This window comes from Schistocerca americana, chromosome X (genome assembly GCF_021461395.2).
Source record: "Schistocerca americana isolate TAMUIC-IGC-003095 chromosome X, iqSchAmer2.1, whole genome shotgun sequence".
Lineage (NCBI taxonomy): Eukaryota > Metazoa > Arthropoda > Insecta > Orthoptera > Acrididae > Schistocerca > Schistocerca americana.
Window position 1 is genome coordinate 545,288,910 of NC_060130.1, and position 25,936 is coordinate 545,314,845.

General features: G+C 46.8%; 2 protein-coding genes across 2 annotated transcripts in view; one reads left to right on the plus strand and one right to left on the minus strand.

The window, feature by feature from the left end:
- LOC124556539 overlaps positions 1–1,978 on the plus strand; it is an 86,646-nt gene extending 84,668 nt beyond the window's left edge. Inside the window, exon 4 of the mRNA XM_047130493.1 lies at positions 1,562–1,978. Coding sequence (XP_046986449.1) covers positions 1,562–1,776 — 215 coding nt within the window. The 3' untranslated portion in view covers positions 1,777–1,978. The remainder of the gene's footprint in view (positions 1–1,561) is intronic.
- Positions 1–25,936, minus strand: part of LOC124556146 (serine/arginine repetitive matrix protein 1-like) — a 290,854-nt gene that overhangs the window by 181,032 nt on the left and 83,886 nt on the right. The window lies entirely within an intron of this gene.

A 25,936-nucleotide genomic window follows, 5' to 3' on the forward strand; every position in this document is an offset into this window, starting at 1 on the left:
AACCACAAAGCCAATAATCGCACGGACTGAGGTCTGGGGACTTGGGAAGCCAAGCATGACGAAAGTGGCGGCTGAGCACACGATCATCACCAAACGAGGCGCACGAGAGATCTTTCACGCGTCTAGCAATATGGGGCGGAGCGCCATCCTGCATAAACATCTTACGTTCCAGCAGGTGTTTATCAGCCAGGCTGGGGATGATGCGATTCTGTAACATATCGGCGTACCTCTCACCCGTAACAGTAGCAGTTACAAAACCAGAATCACACATTTCCTGGAAGAAAAAAGGCCCGATAACGGTAGATGTGGTAAATCCAACCCATACCGTGACTTTCTCGTCGTGCAATGGAGTTTCCACGACAGTTCTAGGATTTTCGGTAGCTCAAATTCTGCAGTTGTGGGCGTTGACAGACCCTCGGAACGTGAGATGAGCTTCGTCGGTCCACAACACGTCACTCAACCAATCGTCATCTTCAGCCATCTTTTGAAACGCCCACACCGCAAATGCCCTCCGCTTCACTAAATCGCCAGGTAACAGTTCATGATGCCGATGGATTTTGTACGGATAGTATCGGAGTGTACGCCTAAGTGCCAACCAAACAGTCGTGTATGGAATGCCGGTGCGACGTGCGACTGCACGATGGCTGACTTCCCCGTGCATAGACGAACCCGCTACAGTCTCCATTTCTTCCTGAATTGTCTCAGCAGCATTACGTCTTGTGCTCGGTCGGCCACTACGGGGTCTATCGTCTGAACAACCCGTGGCTTCGAACTTCGAAATCATTCTCGCCACAGCTGCATTTGTCAACGGACCTTTACCCGTGCGGTCCGCAGCTCGTGGTCGTGCGGTAGGTTGCTTCCCGCGCCCGGGTTCCCGGTTCGATTCCCGGCGGGGTCAGGGATTTTCTCTGCCTCGTGATGACTGGGTGTTGTGTGATGTTCTTAGGTTAGTTAGGTTTAAGTAGTTCTAAGTTCTAGGGGACTGATGACCGTAGATGTTAAGTCCCATAGTGCTCAGAGCCATTTGAACCTTTACCCGTGCGAACCCCCTTCCTATGGCGATAGGATCGTAACGCTGAACTAGCACATTCCCCATTCTGATAATACAGCTCCACTAAAAGCGCCTTTTCGGGTAACGTCAACATGCTGCGACTGCTGCCACATCTGATTCTCTCTCTCATTACAGCTCTTTTTATACACGATTGTCATACGCAGTCACTGACGTTTCGCTGTCAAACGCCATCTGTCGGACATTTTGTGAACTTTGTTTTTTTTTGGTTCTAATAAAACCCCATGTCATTCCAAGCATGTGTGTCAATTTTTACCTCTCTATCTACATTATTCCGTGGTTTATTAAGTTTCAAAATTTATACTGACTTTTTGATCACCCGGCATGCTACCTAGGCAAATGCATTCCCAAAACTTCATTACTCCACATTAATTACTTTTTAGTGTTGCGATTTTTTTCCCGTCAGTGTAGTTTCGATGCTAACATTTGTGTTTTCAAGCCACGCTGTTACGTGGCTGTGTCGTCTGCTCAAGCAGAACAATTACTGCGCAGGTGGCGACGGGGGCCCAGGCAGTGTGATGTCGCGAATGCTGCAGCGGGCGCTGGAGTGGCTGATGCGCGTCATGGGCGTCGGTTTCGGAGGCCGTGGCGGCAGCGGCGGCGGCGGTGAAGGCGGCGGCGCAGAGCCCGCCACGCTGCCTCCCAGGCCAGAAGACGCAGAGGAGTTAGACACCGCGGGTTCCAACGCCGCTGCAGACTGGGAGTGACATTGCTGGCAGCACTAAACTCTTCTAACACCACCGCCTCATTTATCATCACATTAACCCTACTTTGTAGCTACTCTTGTGCCTCCTATTCACTACGGGAACCAAGCAAGACCAATGTATATATACGTTAGTAAGTAATAGTTGGAACTACCACCAATACGCGCAAATGTAGTACAAATAAAGAAAATATTAGGTCTGGAAATTTCCTTCCGTTTGTTAGTTTCAATATCTTTCGTTCAATTGTGTTCCTTCTCTAACGATTTTGGCTCAGCAAGATGACATAATGGTTAAGGTAGTCAGCTGGAAGTTAAAACTGCAAAATCATGACAGTGGTAAACAACGAAAGTCAAATTTACGTGACATACCTGGATGTGTGTGTCACGCTTGAGGATCGTACAAACATGCCGTCGTTTGAACTTCGTACAGACTCACGCATGTAGGACATGTTAATAGGCATCCATGACGTAGAGAAACAACTGCAGGAGATGAAAACAAATAAGTCCACAGGCCTGGACAGAATCCCAATCCGGTTGGAGCCACAATACAGCATTGGCCGTTTATTTAGCTTGCATTTATCGCGAATCACTTACTCACCGCTAAAGTCCCAAGTGACTCGAAAAAAGGGCAAGTGACTCTTATACAAAAAAGTGTAAAAGAACGCACCCGCCAAATTAAATATCAATATCCGTAACATCGGTTTGCTGTAGAACCCTTGAGCATGTCCGCGGTTCGAATATAATAAATTTCTCTGAGATGAGGAAGCTTATGTCCACAAATTATCAAGGATCTAAACACCATCGCTAGTACGAAACTCAGCTTGCCGTTTTCTCTCATGATATCCTGCGAACCATGGATGAAGGATAATGACAGATTCCGTATTTCTAGATTTCCGAAAATCGTTTGACACTGTGTCCCACTGTAGATTGTTAACGAAGGTACGGCCATATGGGATAGGTTTCCAGATATGAGAGTGGCTTTAAGACTTCTTAAGTAACAGTACGTTGTCCTCGACAACGAGTGTTCATCAGAGACAAGGGTATCATCAGGAGTGCCCCAAGGAAGTGTGATAAGACTGCTGTCATTTTCTGTATACATAAATGATCTGGCGGGCAGGGTGGACATGAATCTGCGGTTGTTTGCTGATAATGCTGTGGTGTACGGGAAGGTGTCGAAGCTGAGTGACTGTAGGAAGATACACTATGTGATCAAAAGTATCCGGACGCCTGACTGAAAATGACTTACAAGTTCGTGGCGCCCTCCATCGGTAATGCTGGAATTCAATATGGTGTTGGCAGACCCTTAGCCTTGATGACAGCTTCCACTCTCGCAGGCACACGTTCAGTCAGGTGCTGGAAGGTTTCTTGGGGAATGGCAGCCCATTCTTCCCGGAGTGATGCACAGAGGAGAGGTATCGATGCCGGCCAGTGAGGCACGAAGTCGGCGTTCCAAAAAATCTCAGAGGTGTTCTATAGGATTCAGATCAGGACTCTGTGCAGACCAGTTCATTGCAGGGATGCCATTGTCGTGTAACCACTCTGCCACAGGCCGTGCATTATGAACAGGTGCTCTATCATGTTGAAAGATGCATTCGCCATCCCCGAATTGCTCTTTAACAATAGGAAGCAAGAAATTGCTTAAAACATCAATGTAGGCCTGTACTGTGATAGTGCCACGCAAAACAAAAAGGGGTGAAAGCCCCCTCCATGAAAAACACGACCACACCATAACACCACCGCCTCCGAATTTTACTGTTGGCACTACACATGCTGGTAGATGACGTTCACCGGGCATTCACCATACCCACATCCTGCCATCGGATCGCCACATTGTGTACCGTGATTCGTCACTCCACACAACGTCTTTCCACTCTTCAATTGTCCAAGGTTTACGCTCCTTACACCAAGCGAGGCGTCGTTTGGCATTTACCGGCGCGATGTGTGGTTTATGATCAGCTGCTCGACCATGGCATCCATGTTTTCTCACCTCCCGCCTAACTGTCAATAGTACTTGCAGTGGATCCTGGTGTAGTCTGGAATTCCTGTGTGATGGTCTGGATAGATTTCTGCCTATTACACATTACGACCCTCTTCAACTGTAGCCGGCCAGAGTGGCTGAGCGGTTCTAGGCGCTTCAGTCTGGAACCGCGCGACCGCTACGGTCGCAGGTTCGAATCCTGCCTCGGGTATGGATGTGTGTGATGTCCTTAGGTTAGTTAGGTTTAAGTAGTTCTAAGTTCTAGGGGCTGATGACCTTAGAAGTTAAGTCCCATAGTGCACAGAGCCATTTGAACCATTTTTGAAACATCTAAGAGTATCGTTGCAAACCGATATAAAACGGAACGGGCACGTGTGGACTGTGGTAGGGAAAGCGATCGGTCGTCTTCGGTTTATAGAACACTTGTTCGACCCATTTTCGGCCGTGGTGGCCGTGCGGTTCTAGGCGCTGCAGTCCGGAACCGCGGGACTGCTACGGTCGCAGGTTCGAATCCTGCCTCGGGCATGAATGTGTGTGATGTCCTTAGGTTAGTTAGGTTTAAGTAGTTCTAAGTTCTAGGGGACTGATGACCTAAGATGTTAAGTCCCATAGTGCTCAGAGCCATTTGACCCATTTTTCGACCCATTCTTGAGTAATGAGCGAGTATTTGGGATCCCCAGCATGTTGGATTAACGGAATTTAGAGGCATGCTGCTATATTTGATACCGTTAGATCGACCAACATGCAAGCATTACGGAGATCCTTCGGGAACTTAAATGGTAATCCGTGGAGAGAAGACGACATTGTTTTCGAGGAACACTTTTGAGAAAATTTAGAGAACCGGAATTGGAAAATGACTGCAGAATGAGTCTACTGCGACCTATGTACACTTCGTGTAAGGATCATGAAGATAAGATAAGAGAAATTAGGATTTGTACAAAGGCATACAGATAGTCCTTTTTCCTTCGCTCTGCTAGCGAGTAGAAGGGGAACTGAAATGAGCAGCACTGGTACAGGATGCCCTCCGCCACACACCATAAGGTGACTTGCGGAGTTTGTATGTTGATGTCGATGTAACGAACATTTCAGCCCAACCACACAAACAAGTAAGAGTAACGTCATCAGCATTCTATCAATGAGGAAAGATTAAACAGTGTGTTACTTATTCACAAATCATTTTGAACGTTGTTTGTTTGTGAGAAGGTCGTGTTATGCTTCATGTAAGAAGGAGAAACGAAAACCAGCACGTGTCAGGATGCGACAGCGGCAGGCTCGAGGCCAATGTAGACTGTTGTTCATCGTTCTGCGATATTGGTGCTCGCTTTGTTCCGATTCCGATGTCTGTCATACGAATGTAGAATCGATGAGTTCAGGAGGGCAACAGTCAAGGCTATGCCGAATTCAGCTGGTCCCATACGAATATTGCCTGAGAGGACAAACATATTGTTCTCTCGACTGTGTAGGGTTGTATAGCCATGGCCCGTATCTTGAGTCAAGAAATGGGCTTGTTTGCAAGAAGACGTCCACTCGGTCATTTTTTTCTTTTTTTTTCGATATAGGTAGAAGCTGAAACAATGATTAAACTGTACCGCAGCTGGAACTTCTACCAGGATCTCCAGTTTGCAAGGCACATATGCTAGCTTCTATACCAAAGCTGCACTGTGGCTACCACAGATGCACGAACTAGCCTAGTGCAAAGCCCAGTTTGCAGATGTGGTGGCATGTCTGCCTAGTAGATAGGAGATCTGGGTTAAAGTCCCAGCCATAGTACAAATTTTAATTCATTATTTCAGCTTCCACTGTTATCGAAGATAAAGTTGAGACTCTTATGTCTGCAGGAAAATGTAATTCCATCACATCAATGTTATTTTCATGTCATTTATTTCATATTTAGAGACCTATCTCCTAGTCGATTAAAACAGGTTGTACATTTTACAGTGTGTTTTCACACGAAAATACTGTTCATTATCCCAAGCAAAAATTGTTTCCAGCAACAAAAATGGGAGTAATAATATGAGGTACAAAGAAAAATAAAATAAAATAAAGTTCACGGATAAGGAGGACGTCAAATAAGAATGATAGCAAATTTGTCGAAATTGAAAGATTCCCTCCATTAAAAGTTCCAGGGAGGGTAGAATTCCTTGGACAGAAATACACCAAGCCATGCGTCTACTGCTGGTTCTTGTTATTACTACGCTATGTGGCCCTAGCTAGTGTACAGGTGGTCCCATACGAGAGAACAGACATACTGTAGAGGTATTACGTGAGTCTGGGTGCAGTAACCTGTTATCATTTATGTACTACTTAATTTGGTCAAGGTAGTTGTCGTCATAATTGTCCTTACTGTTACTTAGGTCAATTTCTCCATTTTTCTCTGAGGTGTCTGTCACATTGATTATGTGTTGTGTGCTAGGTCTCATACCAGGTTTACTTTGTCTTTCTTTTGCGTACTAAAGGCACAGGACGCTTGAGATGGAGTCTGCCATATTGCCAGTTTCTTTCGACACCTGATGGATCTCTAGCAGCACTGTACAAGTCCTCATATGTGTGCTCTGTCCGTCTGACCTGTGTGAGAAGTGTGCCAGTGTGCTCTGTGGAACCTCTCTCCCCACAAGTACATTATTCCCTTTCACTGAGATACATTCGTTGTAAGGGCCATGTCCTGTTAGGAAGAGAACCATCCCTCTTCTTGGGTCGGTATGTCTCATTCATAATCGTTCCCTGATGCTGATGAACAACGATAGTACGCCGACGTCTTGGAGCTTGGACTGTCAACGCGACGATCATCGTTGCGGCTTTCCGTGGTCAGCCCAATAACAACACTGTAGACAGGAGTGGCATCACATCATATTTTCAGACGATTGCCGTTTGTGACCATAGCGTTACGATGGTCATAGCCGAGTGTGGGGGCTGCAAAGAGAGCGATGCATTCGTCTTTGTCATACAGACCCATCGCCTGATGCCATCGTATGTGTGCTCTATTCGTCTGGGCTGTGTGAGACGTGTGCCAGTGTGCACAACCGGAATTTCGGACAGCAGCCGTTACATTTCCTGTGCCCTGTCTTCTTTGTGCTGTTTTCTTTTAACAAGATAACACAACACCGCTTGCAGCCTGTACTGTCCTGACCCACCGCTATATAGCGTGTGTTCGGATGAGCTCTAAACAAGACGTTCTCCTGATCTCTCATGCATTTGAGACATGTGGCCATGGGTTGCCCTGAGGCTGGTACGCCACCACTTTCCAGTTACTGCGATTGATTCAAAAATGGTTCAAATGGCTCTGAGCACTATGGGACTTAACATCTATGGTCATCAGTCCCCTAGAACTTAGAACTACTTAAACCTAACTAACCTAAGGACATCACACAACACCCAGCCATCACGAGGCAGAGAAAACCCCTGACCCCGCCGGGAATCGAACCCGGGAACCCGGGCGTGGGAAGCGAGAACGCTACCGCACGACCACGAGATGCGGGCTACTGCGATTGATCCCATGTACTTTTGTAAGGGCTTAGATTGCACAGCCAAATCGTTTTTGGTGGACAAAATCGATTGTGAGATATGCTGTCGCATAGTAAACGTCAAAATGATGTCACATATCCGAGAAATGGATCAATAAACCTATCCACATGACCATCTTTTTCTTTATTATAGTGTAATTCTCTCATTTGTGTGGACGAAGTGAGAGTGGTACATTTGCCACTCCTCGATCAAGAGTGTTTACAAAAATTAAAAAAAATAGTAGAATGACAAAATATATAGTTGTTTTTAAAATTATTTTTAATGTGGGTTATACATATGCTTGTTATCAGGTAAAACAATAAATATTGATCATAGTTTTTATAAGAAGTTAGAATAACTGCACTGCATTATGTTACAAATCCTCCAGCAGAAGATGATACGAGTATGATGGTGAAATAGTGTTGAGTGGATGAGGGTGGTAATAGAATTGGGTACTGGAGTATTGGTACGTTTAGTGTGGTAGAGTAGGTGGCAGGAAACATCCTATTTGGTGTAGGGATGACCAGAATGGAGGCCAGTAAGGTAGCAGCAAGAGCTAGGGTAGAGGTATTAATGACTTAACGTACAGCTGGAAAAAGGGAAGAATCAACTTGGGGATCATCGTCAATTGCAGAATTGTCGGTGAGGTAGGATACAGAGTGATTAGCTTATCAAGCTGTGATTATTTTACAGAAGTGAGGCAGTTAGCAGAAGCGTTTTTTATTATGAGGAAACAAAAAAAAAATTTCCAGTAATCAGAGCCCAAATTAATTACTTATGAACCTTGCCTACGGAAATTAATTATGTGAAGTTGCTGTCAGGAAGGCCCAGACACATTCAGGACAGTTGAGTAAGCGAAGTATGGCAGCGCCTCCCGTAGCTAGCCAGACGATTACAAAAGGAATACCAGAATTCGACAAAGAATGAGACGATTCAAATGACACATTCAGACTGCTGAAATATCCAGAGCTGCAGTTACATTTTTGTGATAAAAACAGCGTTTCTCCTTTAACAGTGTCTCTTACTTAACAGACGGAAAATTGAAGACACTTTGAAGATGTAAGTCACATGCTTCGCGTTTACGGTGCTCTAATTCCCCTCTCCCACGCCCAACCACAACTTTGTGTGTCTAACGTCTCGTAAAAGTCATTAGGCCCGGTATATTAGCACAGTTTGAGGAGGACGTAGGAAGGACTGGCGATTATTGACTTTTTTAAAAGGACTATCCAACCACTTTCCTTGATTATATCAAGGGAAATCTAAATGGAAACAGCTGAGTGGGTATCCAAACCCCAGTCCTTTGACATGTTCTTCGCTAGACATTCATCAAATCCCGTATCACATAGTATGTTTCGTTTTAAAGCAGTTATTCATAGTAAATAATATGTGAAGCATTATTACGTCCGCTATTGTTAAAATATTATCCGTCGTCTTAATAGCAACATTATGAGGAACACTGGCTGAAAACTTAAAACCTACATACTACAGTTGTGAATTTGTGTGGATGAACAACACCGTTTCTATCTGTGCTAAAGGCAGTATTGGGTGGATTGAAAAGATATCACTTAATTAACCTGTATTAATTCGTGTTAATACTCTCGGCCGAAACAAGTAAAGAAAATGGAAATAAAAACACGTAACTTTTGCTAATAATGTACCGGCTTACAGTAGTTGATAATTATATACAAGGTTGTCAGATAAAATTATCCCAAAGTAGGAAGTGTAGTGCGATACGTACAAGATGTTAGTGATATAGGTGCAGATATTGTGATTATTGGTACAATATGCACCAACTTCAATGCATAACGTGTTTTTTCTCCGTGTCTAACAGCCTCCCTGCAAACATAACACTTAATTTACTACCTAATGTTATCTACATGGCAGCAACTGCACCGCGAAGTAGACTGCGGCTGTCAGTGTAGATTACCTTTTTGCCTCCCCGCATCCACACAATATCTGACTATGAAACTTCCTGGCAGATTAAAACTGTGTGCCCGACCGAGACTCGAACTCGGGACCTTTGCCTTTCGCGGGCAAGTGCTCTACCATCTGAGCTACCGAAGCACGACTCACGCCCGGTACTCACAGCTTTACTTCTGCCAGTACGCAGTCAGCCTTTGGCGGCGCAGCGGTTCGGACGGTGTTCACGTCCCTGCCGCACGTCTGCGCGAGAGGTGTTTACGTTAAATGTGTAGCGGTGTGTCGCGGTATACATAGAACGAATCATGGCCTTGTCGTTCCGCAAATCGACACTGAAATTTAGTTTTGTTAACGAATATGCTCGACCGAAGGCTTACGAGATCGAACGTTATTTACGGGACGAGGTGTAAATCGAACCTGACGTTCTAGTTGGAATACACTTATCTATAGTCAGCAGCGTGGCCTATGTCAAGCTCATCAATGAAGCGGCATGTGACGAACTACTACTTCGACACCGACAAGGACTTCGTTTCTGTCATTCGGACGGGAATGTTGGAGCGGTAACAGTTGAACACGCCGGCATGGCCCTCCGAACGATCCGCGTCTTTGAGCTTCCATTCGAAGTGCCAGAAGAATTGGTGACAGACGCCCTGCGTCCCTACGGAACGGTCCTATCCCACGTGGCTGAAAAATGGGCGAGTTTCAAGACGTATCCTGTCCTCAATGGCGTCAGACAAATACGGATCGAACTCCGAAAACACGTCCCGTCATACTTGTACATCGCCGGTTGTATGGCGGTTGTCATTTACGGCGGACAACCAAGGACGTGTTCTGGATGTGGGAAGGAGGGCCACATACGTTCTGAGTGTGCTCAACGAAGGTTATTACAGCTGCCATGGGATGATCCACCCCTCACGCCGCACCCGACTGTGCTCCCCATGACTTACGTCGCCGCATTACGCGATGACGTGGGCCGCGAGACAGACGCGTACCAGAACACACAGACAGCGGCGGATCGTGGCGAGCCACAGAAAGACGACGTTGCGCTGGACCGCCTGCAGCAGTCACAGGACGCCCTCTCTTCGGTTCCGCTTGCGGCCCCTTCAGATAAGGCACTTGGAGACGTCGATAACACGACGGCGCACGATTCCGACGCCCCCCACGAACAACTGGAGACCATGCTGACCTCTGATTCCGAGGCCCGGCAACGTACACAGCGATCACCAAAACGCCGGAAGAAGCGCCGCCTCACGGTGGAGAACGACCAATCTGATCTAGCAGACAATTCTGAGAAGTTTACGGGTACAGAACAGACGACCATGGATACAGAAGAACTGCCTAGCGTGGATGCAACGGTGGCCAGCGGGACGGCGGCACGACCTACCGCTGACGATGCTCCAGACACAGCGAAGGAGCTCGATAGACGGCAACAGGCTACTGAGGAGGCTACGGCGCCTGCACCGCACGACAACGATGGGACACTAGGGGACTGGTCAGAAGAGCCACCCCCGTGGGGAACAGATGATGCTGGAGGAACTGCTCCCATGAACTCTCCCGGTGTAAGACCGGCAGAGTGCACGGACTAATGATAGACCATATGAGGGGACGGCGGGGGACGTTAGTCCGACGGCAGCCTATGTACGGCAAAATTAGCGACCGTACGGTACCCTATCTACGTTGACCGCCATGCAACAAGCTTATCGGATAGGGTCTGTTAACATCAATAGCATTGGGACGCCGGTAAAAATCAAGATGCTCAGTGACATGATAAAGGCTGCGGATTTAGACATAGCACTATTACAAGAAGTTTGGGTACTTCCCCCTCGGACTTTTACGGTTACGACATTTGCTGTTCCCCGTGTGACGAGAGAGGCGTTGGCACAGCAATACTATTAAAGGAAGGGATCCGTGCAGACGAAGTGGAGTATTTGCCTTCTGCCCGTGGTACGGCCGTGACCATAGGTGGAATACGTTTGATCAACATGTAAGCACCGTCAGGCTCGGATAAGAGAAGGGACAGAGCAGATTTTTACGCCCATGAGGTTACACCATTGTTCCAGGGACGATACGATGGTTGCATACTCGGCGGAGATTTTAATTGTGTGCTCGACAGAAAGGACCAGCAACCTAACTATACAACTAGCCAAGAACTTAGAGAGCTGATCAACGGGATGGAATTAGTCGATACATGGGACCTGAAGTATCGCAACCAACCAGGATATACATTTTTTACTAGCCACTCCGCGGGCCGTTTGGACCGAATCTACGTTTCTAGGGCGTTAGCAATGTCGACGGTGGACGCAGAAATATGGCCGACAGCGTTTACAGACCACGAGGCATATATTTGTACCGTTAACCTTGATAGACAGCAGGTGTGGAAACGGAGGGGTAATTGGATGATGAACGTCTCCCACCTGCGAGATGCAGAATGCCGACGCATGGTGGAGGACGCGTGGCATGGCTGCCTCTGTCGACGAAATTCTTTCGGTTCTGTTCTGCAGTGGTGGATCGAGTGCGCGAAGCCAGCTTTACGGAGGACGTTAATAGGTTATGGGAAGGAGGTTTCTCAATGGCAGCGTACGACCACTGAGTTTTACTTTTCGGCTCTCCGGGAACTGTTGGCACAACCACCTACACCAGAACGCCAGACGGCCGTCCACCGAGTTAAGGCGAAGCTGGTACAACTTGCGACGCAGAGGACGGCAGGTACGATGATACGCGCGAGGTCGCAGGATTTCCTGCCCAACGAGGTTCCCTCGATGCATTATGTTATAAAGGAAAGACGAAGAAGACGCAGGAATTTAATACATGAGATCGATATCAGCGATGGCCGTCGTTTTACAACACAAAGGGGCATAGCACAGGCGTTCACGGATCATTTTAGCAGATTCTATGCGAGCAGCGGGGAGGGTCAGAGGGAGCTGGGGAACGTCCTGGAAGAGATCCCAGACGCGACGAGTGTGAGCGTGGAAGCGGACGGGTTATCTGAAATTACGTGTGAAGAGCTGGAGGAAGCGATTACACGAGGTGCTTGCAACAAGTCTCCAGGTCCAGACGGATTCCAGTTGGAATTTTACCGTGCCTGTATGGAAGACTGTTAACAACAAACGCAGTATTCTTCTACAACCTATAGGAAACCTTGATGTCGCATTGAAGAGCTGAGTAATGGAATTTGGCCATCAGAGGAAGGATCGTAGTAATCATTTTAAAATCTAATGTGTGTATCTACAGTAGCACCATCATTGCAAAAAAATGATTGAGAGGAATAAAAATCTTTGAAGTGTCAATTTTAGCACTCACATCTTACCCTTCCACCCTTCAACTTCCTCATATCAAATTAGTTGTATAAGCCATCCCGTAAAAGTTGTTTCACGCACGTGCGTGCGCACACACACACACACACACACACGCACACACACACACACACACACACACACACACATCTCGTGGTCGTGCGGTAGCGTTCTCGCTTCCCACGCCCGGGGTCCCGGGTTCGATTCCCGGCGGGGTCAGGGATTTTCTCTGCCTCGTGATGGCTGGGTGTTGTGTGCTGTCCTTAGGTTAGTTAGGTTTAAGTAGTTCTAAGTTCTAGGGGACTGATGACCATAGATGTTAAGTCCCATAGTGCTCAGAGCCATTTTTTTGAACACATACACACACACACGCGCGCGCGCACGCGCGCGCACACACACACAAATCACATCCGAATGAAGTCCTCTGGTTTCCATTCCCGACACATATACAGTGATAACAACAAATTTAGACAATTTAGCAAAAAAAAAAGGGAAACAGAAAAGAAAAATAGGAAGAAAACACTAGCGCAAAATAGAATGAGGGGACAGCTCTTTTGAAGTTGGTAAAATAAAATGAAAGGTACCAAAAAATAAGGGACTAAAATGGTAGACTACAACTATATGGAAAGGCATCCACCTACACATAGTCGCGCCGAAATGTAAAGGTAGCATGGTGCAGCACTCCACTCTTTCGCGGAAAAACGGTTTGGCTCGGTACTTCAAACGACCTGAAGCTTCATCGATCGGTTACTCATATCTGTTGCTGTGTAAACTCTGTTATATCTCGGCTTACGGGACATCTGTTTCACAAACTGTAACAGATGTTATTTAATCACAGCAGCCGTTAGAGTTTAAGAGGGTGCCAAATTTGTATTGACTACACCTCTGACCGAAGCTCGCTTCGTGTGTCGGATGAATTAGTCATCGTTGCCGGTAACTGACTTTCCGCATTGCGTCTGTAGAACACATGGAATTTCAAGATAGCAACTGCAGAGGTCTTACAGGTTTCCTGACGCTAAAATCTGTACAATATCGTGAAGCTAGACGTAGGATCGCATGTTCACGCATGTAGAAGATAATTAAAAAGTCAGCAGAATATCTTAAATTCCAATATCATGTAAATGGCAAGAAGAGAGATAGTTTAGGATTGAACGCGATGCAGACGAACGAACTGGTTGAGTGCGAAAGCACATTATAAGTTCTCTTATAAATAGTGAATACTTTCCGAAAAGTCACTGTCGAAATTGCACTCTTTCCACATCTGTTCATGGTACGGTTAATAAGTCAGACAAATTTTCCTGCTGTTTCAAATATTTTTTCTAAGTTACAGCAACTCATAAGAAATACAAATTTTTCATAAGATTGGAGTGGAATCTACTCCTTGACATTTGCAGCTAAGACCAAAATGAGCCCAAGTCGGATATGAAGGAAAGTAAAGTGTTTTAGTCAGCATATCCACCTGTTTCCTGCTAACGTACTCTACTGAAATGGAACGAAATGATCGTGTTGCATTATTGGCCGGGAAACCCTGTCTCAGGTTGTTCGGCTGCCTGGTATATGTCTTTTTATTTGACGTCTCTACTGCGTCGACGAAAATTCGATGAAAGGATTAGGACAACACAAACACCCAGTCCATGAACGAAGACATCTCCGACATAACACGAAATCGAACCAGGGATCCAGCGACTTTAACCACTTTAACACAAGCTGCAGACATGGCTCTGAGCACTATGGGACTTAACATCTATGGTCATCAGTCCCCTAGAACTTAGAACTAGTTAAACCTAACTAACCTAAGGACAGCACACAACACCCAGTCATCAGAAGCTGCAGACACACATTATATTAATGATTTATGTTTCAGCACAGTTAACGCGCCTCAGTAACACATAATGCGTATTTTGCTCCAAATTGGTTACTGTAAGTAACAGAGTTTGGCTCATTATAGTTTAAAACTGAAATTAATATAACTACCTTGTTTGAGAAATACGTTCTTGTCCACTCGGCGAATGGAACCGTTCAACAGTCTAATATGCATCACATACTGATAGTCTTTCATGGTTTGTGAGAGATCTTCGAATGTTTTGTCAAATCAACATCAGGTTTAGACACAGAGACCTTTATGGTTACTACGCTGATTGCGAAAACCACTGCCGTCAGTTTCAAATTCGATATTAATAAAATATGTGGCAGACAGAAATAACCACTGTGTTGATCATCGCCGTTCTACATGAATACTTTTCTCGGTCGCTAGTCATAGAGCACTGAGATGCATTTTGACGCAGGTACACCGCTAGCGTAAAGCACGGAGGACACTCGGTTGGACTCATGAGTAAGGTGGCAAAGTAATGGGATAGCGATATGGACATATACATATGGCAGCAGTATCGCGTACACAAGGTATAAAAGGGCAGTGCATTGGCGGAGCTGTAATTTGCACTCAGTGACCCAGGTGAAAAGGTTTCCGAAATGATTACAGCCGCACAACGGGAGTTAACAGACTTTGAACACGGAAGGGTAGTTGGTGCTAGACGCATGGGACATTTCATTTCAGAAATCGTTAGGGAATTCAATATTCCGAGTTCACAGTGCCGAGAGTGTGCCGAGAGTACAAAGTTTCAGGCATTAAGTCTCACCATGAACAACGCAGCGGCCTATAGCCTTCACTTAACGACCGAGAGCAATTGCGTCTGCATAGAAAAAAATGTTCAAATGTGTGTGAATTCCTTAGGGACCAAACAGCTGAGGTCATCGATTCCTAGACTTACACACTACTTAAACTAACTTAAACTAACTTATGCTAAGAACAACACACCCACACCCTTGCCCGAGGGAGGACTCGAACCTCCGGCTGGAGGGGTCGCGCAATCCGTGACATGGTGCCTATGACGGCGCGGCCACTCCGCGCGGCCGTCTGCGTAGGGTTGTCGGTGTTCACAGAAAAGCAACACAGCGTGACATAACCTGACAAATCAATGTGAGGCGAACGAATCCGTTAGGATAGTGCGTCGAAATTTTGCGTTAATTGGCTGTGGCAGCAGATCACCGTCGCGAGTGTTTTTGCTAACAGCACGACATCGCCTGCAGCGCCTCTACTGAGCTAATGACCAAATCGGTTTGACCGCAGGTGACTGGAAAATCATGGCCTGGTCTGATGAGTCCTGATTTCATTTGGTAAGATCAGATGGTAGAGTTCGAGTGTGGCGCACAACCCACGAAGTCTTGGACCCAAGTTGTTAACGAGAAACTGTGCAAGCTGGTGGTGGCTCCATGATGTTGTGGGCTATGTTTACGTGGAATAGACTGGGTCTTCTGGTCCCACTGAACCGATCATTGACCGTGAATGGCAATGTTCTGCTACTTGGAGACCATTTGCAGCCTTCCACGGATTTCATGTTGTGGTTGACAATGCCTCATGCCACCGGGCCAGAATTGTTCGCGACTGATTTTCTGGACAGTTGGAATGAATGATTTGGCCACTCAGATGGCCCGACATGAATCCCATCAGACGTTTATGGGGCATAATGGAGAGGTCAGTTCGTGCACAAAGCCCTGCACCGGCAACACTTTCGCAGTTATGGGCGGCTATAGACGCAGCATGGCGCAATATTTTTGCAGGGGACTTCCAACGACTTGTTGAGTCCATGTCACGTCTAGTTGCAGCGCTACGCCGGACGAAAGAGGTCGGACACGCTGTAAGGAGGTAGCCCACGTCTTTTGTAAACTGGGTGTATGTTGCAAAACTCGTGTGATAAGATGTCGTAGAAGTACATACCACTACTATATAGTATAGGCCGGTCGTAGTACCGCCTTTATCAGTAATGTTTATGTGGGACGATGAAGCTGCCCTGTCGGTACCTCAGGATTGATCTGTCACAAAAAAAATGGTTCAAATGGCTCTGAGCACTATGGGACTCAACTGCTGTTGTCATTAGTCCCCTAGAACTTAGAACTACTTAAACCTAACTAACCTAAGGACATCACACACACCCATGCCCGAGGCAGGATTCGAACCTGCGACCGTAGCAGCAGCGCGGCTCCGAACTGGAGCGCCTAGAACCGCACGGCCACCGCGGCCGGCTGTCACAAGTAAGTAATAGAGAGACTGCATGGCACGTCATTTGCATTCTTTTGTGCGTTTACATTCTGTAGCCCTCCTCTGGAGACCTCTGCAATGATGAAAACTCCATAGTCATATCTCAGGGAGGTCAAACTTAATCCCGGTAAGTATATCTGTGCTGCAATGTCGAGTCGCCTTGGCACCTGTTGCTCTGCTCTGTGGTTCTGAACAGCACTGAGAGTTAATGGGTCAGTAAACCTAATGGAGTATTGTGGTGCACTGCTACGTCACTCATAATTGTAATACCTTAGCAAAAAAATGGCTCTGAGCACTACGGGACTTAATTTCTTTGGTCATCAGTTCCCTAGAACTTAGAACTACTTAAGCCTAACTAGCCTAAGGACATCACACACACACATACCCGAGGTAGGATCCGAACCTACGAGCGTAGCGGTCGCACGGTTCCAGACTGTAGCGCCTAGAACCGCTCGGCCACTCCGGCCGGCAATACCTTAGCACTAACAACGATGACAACAGACTTACTCCTCTAGGCGAGAACGAAAGTAATGTGACAATGTCGTGATACTCGTTCTAAGGACTGATCACTAGAACCCTTCGCACCTCGAGCCACTCTGTTTTTGATGGAGATTTACTTAATGCCAAATAAAACTCTCAAATATATAGATATATTAGTATTTTTTCGGCGTTTCAGTTCTGTAAATATTTTTAGGTTTATATTCATAAACCTTTCTCTGGAATATAGCCTTTGACGGAGGTGAAACTTGGACGATAAATAGTTCAGGCAAGAAGAGAACAGAAGCTTTTGAAATGTGGTGCTACAGCAGAATGCTGATGGTTAGACGGATAGATCGAGTAATTTATGAGGAGATAATGAAACATATTGGGAGAAAACGAAATTTATGCACGATTACGTGCGCCAAGAAGCGTGTCCTCGAGACGGCGTCGTGTAAGCGTAATGGTCTTTGCTTGCAGTCAACAAACCCAGCCTAACGTTCTGGCGACGGCGGTTGGGCGGGTGTCTCCCGTTCTAGCATAAAATGGTGTGCCGTTGCCAGCATATAGCCTCTCGACCGCAATGCATCATCGTACGCCATAGAGCAAGTTTTGCACAATCGAGTCACCATTGGATCGTGTAAGGAAACATCGGATGCCACCTCTCACAGTTCCTCCACGTCTCGACTGTCTTCTGCCGATACTCCGCATACTCGAGGATGGGGACATTCGGCTTCCGCGAGCTCCTGCTCCAACACACCCTCTGTCTTGGGAGGGAGATGGTGCAGACATAGGTATCATGATCGGTATAGGCCATCGGCCATAACTCAGCTCAAGTGTCTCCACCGTAAGTCCCTGGGAGACACAGACAATGTTAAGGCAACTCGCCGAATGTCTGGTAACGTGTGTGTATCCCTGTCTGTCGACGTGAATACTCTGCAAGGTATCGATGAGGCGAAAGTCTTGCACCAGCTGTTGTAGTTCCCTGCACGTGCTCATGTGTGGCAGTTGATCCTGTGGTGAAAGGACTTAACTGAAGTCACTCCCTAGGATGATATGATCGTAGCGTTCCTCAAATAAGGGTGCGACCTCGTCTGCATAAAATCTCGAACGATCTCCCCTCTCGTTCATGCCAGAGGGGACGTATATTCACAATCCTGACGCCCTGATATGCCATAGCAAGTCCTCGTGCTGATGGGAGGTAGGTCACACCATCAATCACTATACCTCCTTTCACAAGAGTGGCCGTACTGTCGCCGTTGTCTGCGGACGGCGCCTGGTAAGCGTCGTATCCATAAATAGACGGAAACTGCTCAAGGTGCATTTCCACCGCCCTCAATATGTCATGAGACATCTGCAGCTTGACCTCGAACTAATGGTAATGAGACTGATTGTGTCAGTCCGGTAGGCCTGGCAAGGGAAGGCGGTATTGTTGGCACCCGTTGACAGGGGCGGAGATGAGAGACCTGAAGAAGCGTAAATTACGCTGGCACGGCATACGCCTATGTTCAGATAGGACGGGACATGTACAGTAAGGTCTATGCGTACCTGGCGCACTTTCTTCAGAACTCGATACATGGTAAAGTGTGCCCATATTTCCGTCGTACTGCTTATTACATTGCCAACGCTGCGATCACCATCTCTGCTGGCACTTCAAACGACAGCTCGAACACAAAGCCCCAATGTGTCCATCCGAATGTCTGAATTGAAGGTCAATCGTCGTACTGAGGATCCTTTCACATTGCCACGTCGTCCACCAGATTCATGTAGAACATGCTACACACAATGGAGAGGTGGATCTCTACTATTTCATGGTGATGGATGCGACTTCATCTCGTAAAAACTCTTCAATTTTTAATGCATTAGATTGGGCATACTCAGTCGTACACTGAAGAGCCAAAGAAACTGGTACACCTGCCTAATTTCGTTTAGGGCCCCCGCGTGCGCAACACGACATGGCATGGACTCGACTAATGTCTGAAGTCTGAAGTAGTGCTGGAGGGAAATGACTCCATGAATCCTCCAGGGCTGGACATAAATCTGTGAGAATACGACGGGGTGGAGATCTCTTCTGAAAAGCACGGCATCCCAGATATGCTCAATAATGTTCATGTATGGGGAGTTTGGTGGCCAGCGGAACTGTTGAAACTCAGAAGAGTGTTTCTGGAGCCACTTTGTAGCAATGCTGGGCGTGTGGGGTGTCGCATTGTCCTGCTGAATTGCCCAAGTTCGTCAGAATGCACAAGGCACATGAATGGATGTAGGTGATCATACATGATGCGACGGCCGGAGTGGCCGTGCGGTTCTGGGCGCTACAGTCTGGAGCCGAGCGACCGCTACGGTCGCAGGTTCGAATCCTGCCTCTGGCATGGATGTGTGTGATGTCGTTAGGTTAGTTAGGTTTAATTAGTTCTAAGTTCTAGGCGACTGATGACCTCGGAAGTTAAGTCGCATAGTGCTCAGAGCCATTTGAACCATTTTTTATGACACGATGCTTACGTACGTGTCACCTGTCAGAGTCTTATATAGACGCATCAAGGGTCCTATATCACCCCAACTGCACACGTCCCACACCATTACAGAGTCTACATTAGCTTGAACAGTCCCCTGCTGACGTGCAGGGCCCATGGATGCATGAGGTTGTCTCCACATCCGTACACGTCCATCCGCTCGATACAATTTCAAACGATACTCGTCCGACCAGGCAATATGCTTCCACTTACAAACAGTCCATTGTCGGTGCTGACGGGCCAAGGTGATGCGTAAAGCTTTGTGTCGTACAGTCATCAAGGATACACGAGTGGGCTTTCGGCTCCGAAAGTCCATATCGATGACGTTCCGTTGAATGGTTCGCACGCTGTCACTTGTTGATGACCCAGCATTGAAATCTGAAGCAATTTTCGGAAGGGTTGCACTTCTGTCACGTTGAATGAGTCTCTTCCGCCGGCCGCTGTGTACGAGCGGTTCTAGGCGCTTCAGTCCGGAACCACGCGGCTGCTACGGTCGCAGGTTCGAATCCTGCCTCTGGCATGGATGTATGTGATGTCCATACGTTAGTTAGTTTAAGTAGTTCTAAGTCTAGTCGACTGGTGACTTCAGATGTTAAGTCCCATAGTGCTTGGAGCCATTTGAACCATTCCGTCGTCGTTGTTTCCGTTCCGCAGTGATGTCGGAGATTTGATGTTTTCCCGATTTCTGATATTCACGGTGCTCTCGTGAAATTGTCGTACGGGGAAAATTCCCACTTCATCGCTACCTCGGAGATGCAGTGCCCCGATGCTCGTGCGCTGACTATAAGACCACGCTCAAACTCACTTAAATCTTGATAAACTGCCATTGTAGCAGCAGTAACCGATCTAACAACTGCGCCAGACATTTGTTGTGTCGTATAGGCGTTGCCGACCGCAACGCCGTATTCTGCCTGTTTACATATCTCTGTATTTGAATACGCATGCCTATACCAGTTTCTTTGGCGGTTCAGTGTATAACTGACCTTCAATGTCGAATTTCATTGTGGAAAGGATGTAAGCTTCACGGAGACGACTGTAAACAACCACGAGACGCGCGCGCTAATGCGGCAAGGACGTAAACAAGACGACCCTATCACGGCCCCGTCGAAGGCAGACGCAAAGTTGTTTACGACAGCGCTTATCTTCCTATTCTCTGCAACAAATGGTGCGATAGGAATTTTTAATCGCGCAAGTAGACATAAAAAACTGTCTCTAGTCTCAACTAAGCGTTGCATGGCACCCGTCTTCAGTAATTTGCTTTCTTCGCTCTTCAGTGAGGCGAATTTGTAGAGATGCGTGCTACTTTTGATGCAAAATAAGTGTTAAATCACAAAACACGCGAACAGTAAATTACAGAAGAAAAAGAAGGAGAAACATTTATTGCGTTTGAATCGAATATAAGTATTGGATTTAAAGCCATAGTATTATTGTGACCAGAGCTGGCGTATAAAATCAACATTAAAAAATTGTTTTTCTTCATAAGGTCGTCTTTTAAGAAGTAGTAAATTCACTTCGTTTTTTCCCTCCTTAGTGACTTCTACAGCCTAAGTGGACATGATTGCTTGGTCAATGGTGAGATCGTGCTACTGAAAATCTGAGGTCATAAATTATTTTTTTCTTTTCTTATTAGCAAAGCGACAGCAAGGCTTTGCACAAAGCTAAAGGTGCCTCCGTTCGCGATCCTTGTCACGCTGTCTACTTGTAGTGTGTCTGTGTGGCATAAAAAATATTGGTTTCCAATATTCATTAAGGTCGGTGATCGCTAACTCGAGGCAACACATTATGTTTGACTGTTACATAATTTGGAGAACTATGTGACACCACATGTTGCCGTGAAGTGCACAATTCTGTTCTAGTTAGTGACTGAACGTCCATGTATGTCACTCTCAAGCAGCAATAGCACGGTAATAGTATCAATCAACCGAACTGAGTCATCACTATAAACGTTATCTTCTTCCTCACAGTCTATGTTGAGAGATGTCTTGTGTCATTGTATCAGAAGTTATAAGGAAAGCAAAATAAAGATCTTTCTGCATCATTTTACTCCTTTCTACAGGAACTGACTTTCCTTTCTATCTTGATTGTTATTTATATGAAATGCAGCATGGGGGAATAAAAGGAAGGGATGGATGGGACTTCCAGCCGCACAGGACATTGTGGGTATGCAATGGCGAAAGTTGAAAATTTGTGTCGGACCGAAACTGCTTCTTATTAGCGGTTGCCTTAAACGATTTTTTTTCTTTATTGACTAGCAATTACAGAATACAGGTAACTAAGGAAACAATTTTGAGTTTGATGTAATTAAATTTTCCTTGAGACATTTGAGTCTCATGTTTATCTACGGTAGTGACAGAAGTTGAAGAAATGAATTTAAATGTGTGTCATGGCATAAATTTTAATTCACTTCTTCAGCACCTATCAGTTTTATGTGTGTATTTATTTGTTATTCAGTGCACAAATAATAAGAGAAAACTCCTTTATTTAACATAGGAAACAGGAAAAAAATAACTCAAAGATGCTCCTGGTGTGCGAAAACGAATAGGCGACCTCTCGTTTTGAAGACGCCGGTTGGGGAAATGCCTTCGGTAAGCGAACGCTGAGTGTTTGATGGTCATGAGAATATAGCTTCACCTGCCAACTCCGCTCATCGGGGAGGTTCCAACAGCGTTGGGGCGGGGGGTTGGAAAAAATGCTCCCTAGATAGTTAACAAAAGTGTACTGGCATTTAATGTGTGCCTCATTATGTGATGTTGTCTTGCTAAACGTCCAAAAATCGATCACGTTCTTGGGCCCATTTCTGAAAAGATAAAGGACGGCCATACCCTTTCTCTAGGTGACCGCATGCATCTTCGATGGTGGAAAATACGTTTCGTCCGAACTCAGGATCATACTGGGCACGTCATGTGCGTTGGCACCCGGAGATAAAGGGCCAGTACCTTCTGGAGAAGTAACCATACGTCTGTCTCCGTTCCGCAGAGGAGACAGCGTTCGCCCGTATCGTCCACATTACACTTCAGGCAGAGGAGTTTGTGTCGCGTCGGGTATTTACCGGTAACGACGATGTACCAGGTGGCGTTCATTTCTGTGGTGAAGTATGATTGATGAATTGCGCGCCACACCGCCGGCCACCTAACTTGCGGGTTATGCCCCAGTGCTAGGAAAGTCTTCATGGACATAACTGTATTCCAAAAGCGAAAGTTTGATATGTGATAACACTGGTGCAATTTGGGCCAGGGCGACCGGCGATTGACATGAACTAGGTGCAAGTTCGTTTAAAAAAAGCCAGTGATACTGTTGAGGCTGTGATTCCGGAACTTCAGGGCTGTATGTACGTAAGGAGCTGTAGCATGCGCATGGACACTGACAAGGGCGATGCCCCTTCTTCGCTTTAGGATTGTGAGGCTGTTACACTTGACTTTGAATATGTGACCAGTACTGACAATACAACTGAAGGATGCTTGGATCCAACGCGCCATCACTGTAGAGATAGGTAAATTTTGTGGCATGTGTTTTACACGGGATTCTGTGTAATGGCTAATAAACTACACTTTTGTGAACATGTCCATAGCGCGCAATAACTGACGTCGAACGCCCATCTTGGTGTTCTGAAGAAGACACCGGAAGTTGATTGCCGTGATGCTGCGGAAGTCTAGAGTAAAAATCATTTATAGACAGCGTAGAGTCTCCATCGCCCTGAACAGAGCCATACTTCCATCAAGAAGTCCCTTTCCCCTGGTCATCGCGCAGGATATGGCCACGTTCATACGGCTAACCGCACCGCTCCTGTATTGTTCGATCCACTGTGTTGCCTCTTGAACCTCCTTGTTTGTATGTACGATGATTTGGTTGTGTATCCTCGCAGAGTGATTCCTGATAAACGTTGCTGCAGGCCGCAGATAAGCCATTCTAGTGCGATGGTGTACACGATCGTTGAAAGGGGCAATACTGTCAGACCGATCGTATGATCGATATTGGTGTCGTCATCTGTCCATTGACCACCAACCTCGACGAAGCGTCACGAAGTAGGCACATGATTAAGAGGACGAAGGCAGGTGGGAAAGCCATCCGTTCCAACGCCTTAGTGAGGAAGGTGTAGCCCCGCGGAGTGGCCGCGCGGTTTGAGCCTCCATGTAACGGATTGCTCGGCCCCTACCGCCAGAGGTTCGAGACCTCCTTTGGGCATGAGTGTGTGTGTTGTTCTTAGCATACGTTAGTTTAAGTTCGTTTAAGTAGTGTGTAAGTCTAGGGACCGATGACCTCAGCAGTTTGGTCTCTTAGGAAAAAAATGGCTCTGAGCACTATGCGACTTAACTTCTGAGGTCATCAGTCGCCTAGAACTTAGAACTAATTAAACCTAACTAACCTAAGGATACCACACACATCCATGCCCGAGGCAGGATTCGAACCTGCGACCGTAGCGGTCGCTCGACTCCAGACTGTAGCGCCTAGAACCGCACGGCCACTCCGCCGGCTGGTCTCTTAGGAATTCGTACACATTTGAAAATTTGAGGAAGGTGTGGTTCGCACGATCGAATACCTGATCGAAATCGACAGAAATCATGGCTCCCTGCAATGGCAATGACGTCTCTGTTATCACATAGCGTAGGTTATATTAGTATCTCCACCCAAGTACGTCTGTGCAGGAGACGGGATTCGTCTGAGATGCATCGCGAAGAGGCGCGTAAACAATTTAAAATCTGAATTAAGCAAAGTAATTGGCCGATAGCTGTCAGGTCACGTGCTTCCAGAGGGTTTGGGTATCGGAAAAATTAGACCTTCCAGAAATTCTGGTGGTGGTGACGTCGTAGGGGACAGTAGTTCCTGGTACATTTCCCTCCATCGTGGCAACATTGAGTCCTTGAAGGTCCAATGAAATTCTAACGGCAGGCCCTCTGGCCCCGCTAATCGCTTGAGAGTCCCCTTGGCGAGGGCATAGTGATGTCTTCAGTGGAGGCGTTTGCTAAGAGTCCGCTGCTTGGCCAAGAGTACGATGGACCGTCTGTAGTACGTCTGTAAGTGCCTCAACGTTATAGTTTTGCTTCACGGCAGAAGTGACAATAGTGAGCTTCGTAGGCTGTTGCAATATCCGCCTGTGATACCAACTGCCAGCTGTCAGGTAAATCTAAACAACGGATCAGCGCTTGTAGACGGCGTCAGCGATCTGCGACCACATGATGCATTGAGGGCGTTTCTGCAGTGATACTGTCTTGGCATCGCGCTCGGACAAGTAAACCTTCCAAGAGACGCGGAGTAAGCGTCAATATCGTAGCCTTGGCGTTGAACCTCGATCCGACGTTCCGGGGATGGCGGATGATCCATAATTTCCCGGAAGATCATGTAGTAAAGTTCTGTCGTGTCACGGTGCCACTGCATTCATTCCTTGCCGTACTGGACCAGCACTTTGCGTAGGGCTGGTCTTACGCATTGTACCCACCACAGAAATACGGACGAATGTTGTGTGATGTGTCTTTCGCAGGACTTCCATCTGGTCGTGACCATTCGCCGACATTCCGGTTCCCGTAAGTAGGCAGCGTTAAGCTTCCACGGACACGAGTGTGCCATATTGTTTGTCGTCGGAGGTTGATCGTGCACACGTAAACACTATGGTCTGAGAAAGTCTAAGGTTATTTTCCTGCTTTCAGGACGAGCGAAGCGTAAGGGGAAATCACGTACATGCGGTCCAATCGACTGGCTGAGTGGCTCGTATCGTATGTATATCCCAGGCGACCGCCACCTTCCACGTGTCTACGAGACTGAGTCGACATACTAAGTAACGGAGTTCGGGACAGGTGTTAAAATGGATAATCGCTGCTCCACTATCACTGTTGGCGGCGAGGGTGACGTATGCAGTAAAACCATAAAAATCGGCCCAAGTCTCTATCCGAAGCTCTTGGAACAGGGCAATGTCAATGTCCGCTGCTCGTAACGTGTCACGTAACAATTGAATTTTAACATAGGAACCGATCATATTTAAAAAGGTGGGGGCAATTCTGTGCGCCTGCATCGACAACACGTTGTTGTGCACCCTTACATCGGGAGGAACGAGCCTGGTAGTGTCTAAAGCATTATCTGTCTCTTGATCATGATCGGTTCACTGGCGCGATCTGTGGCATTTCTTCGTCAGATGGGGTTCAGGAACAACGTTGACCCCCCATGAAACTGCACAGTCAGGTCCGGTCAGCGCTGATGCTGGAAGTGCCGTAAGCATCAAGTGTCCATATTGGCAGCCTGGGAAACGTCACCATTGGCGTCTTCAAGGCATTGCTGTGTTTCGGAGTTGCTCATTAAATTGTCCTGCCCGTGATGGAGGTGAGTACTGGCAGCTGCGCGTGTGACCACCTCCTGAGAATCATCTTGTGAGCGTGTGACGGCTTCATCCTGGAAGCACG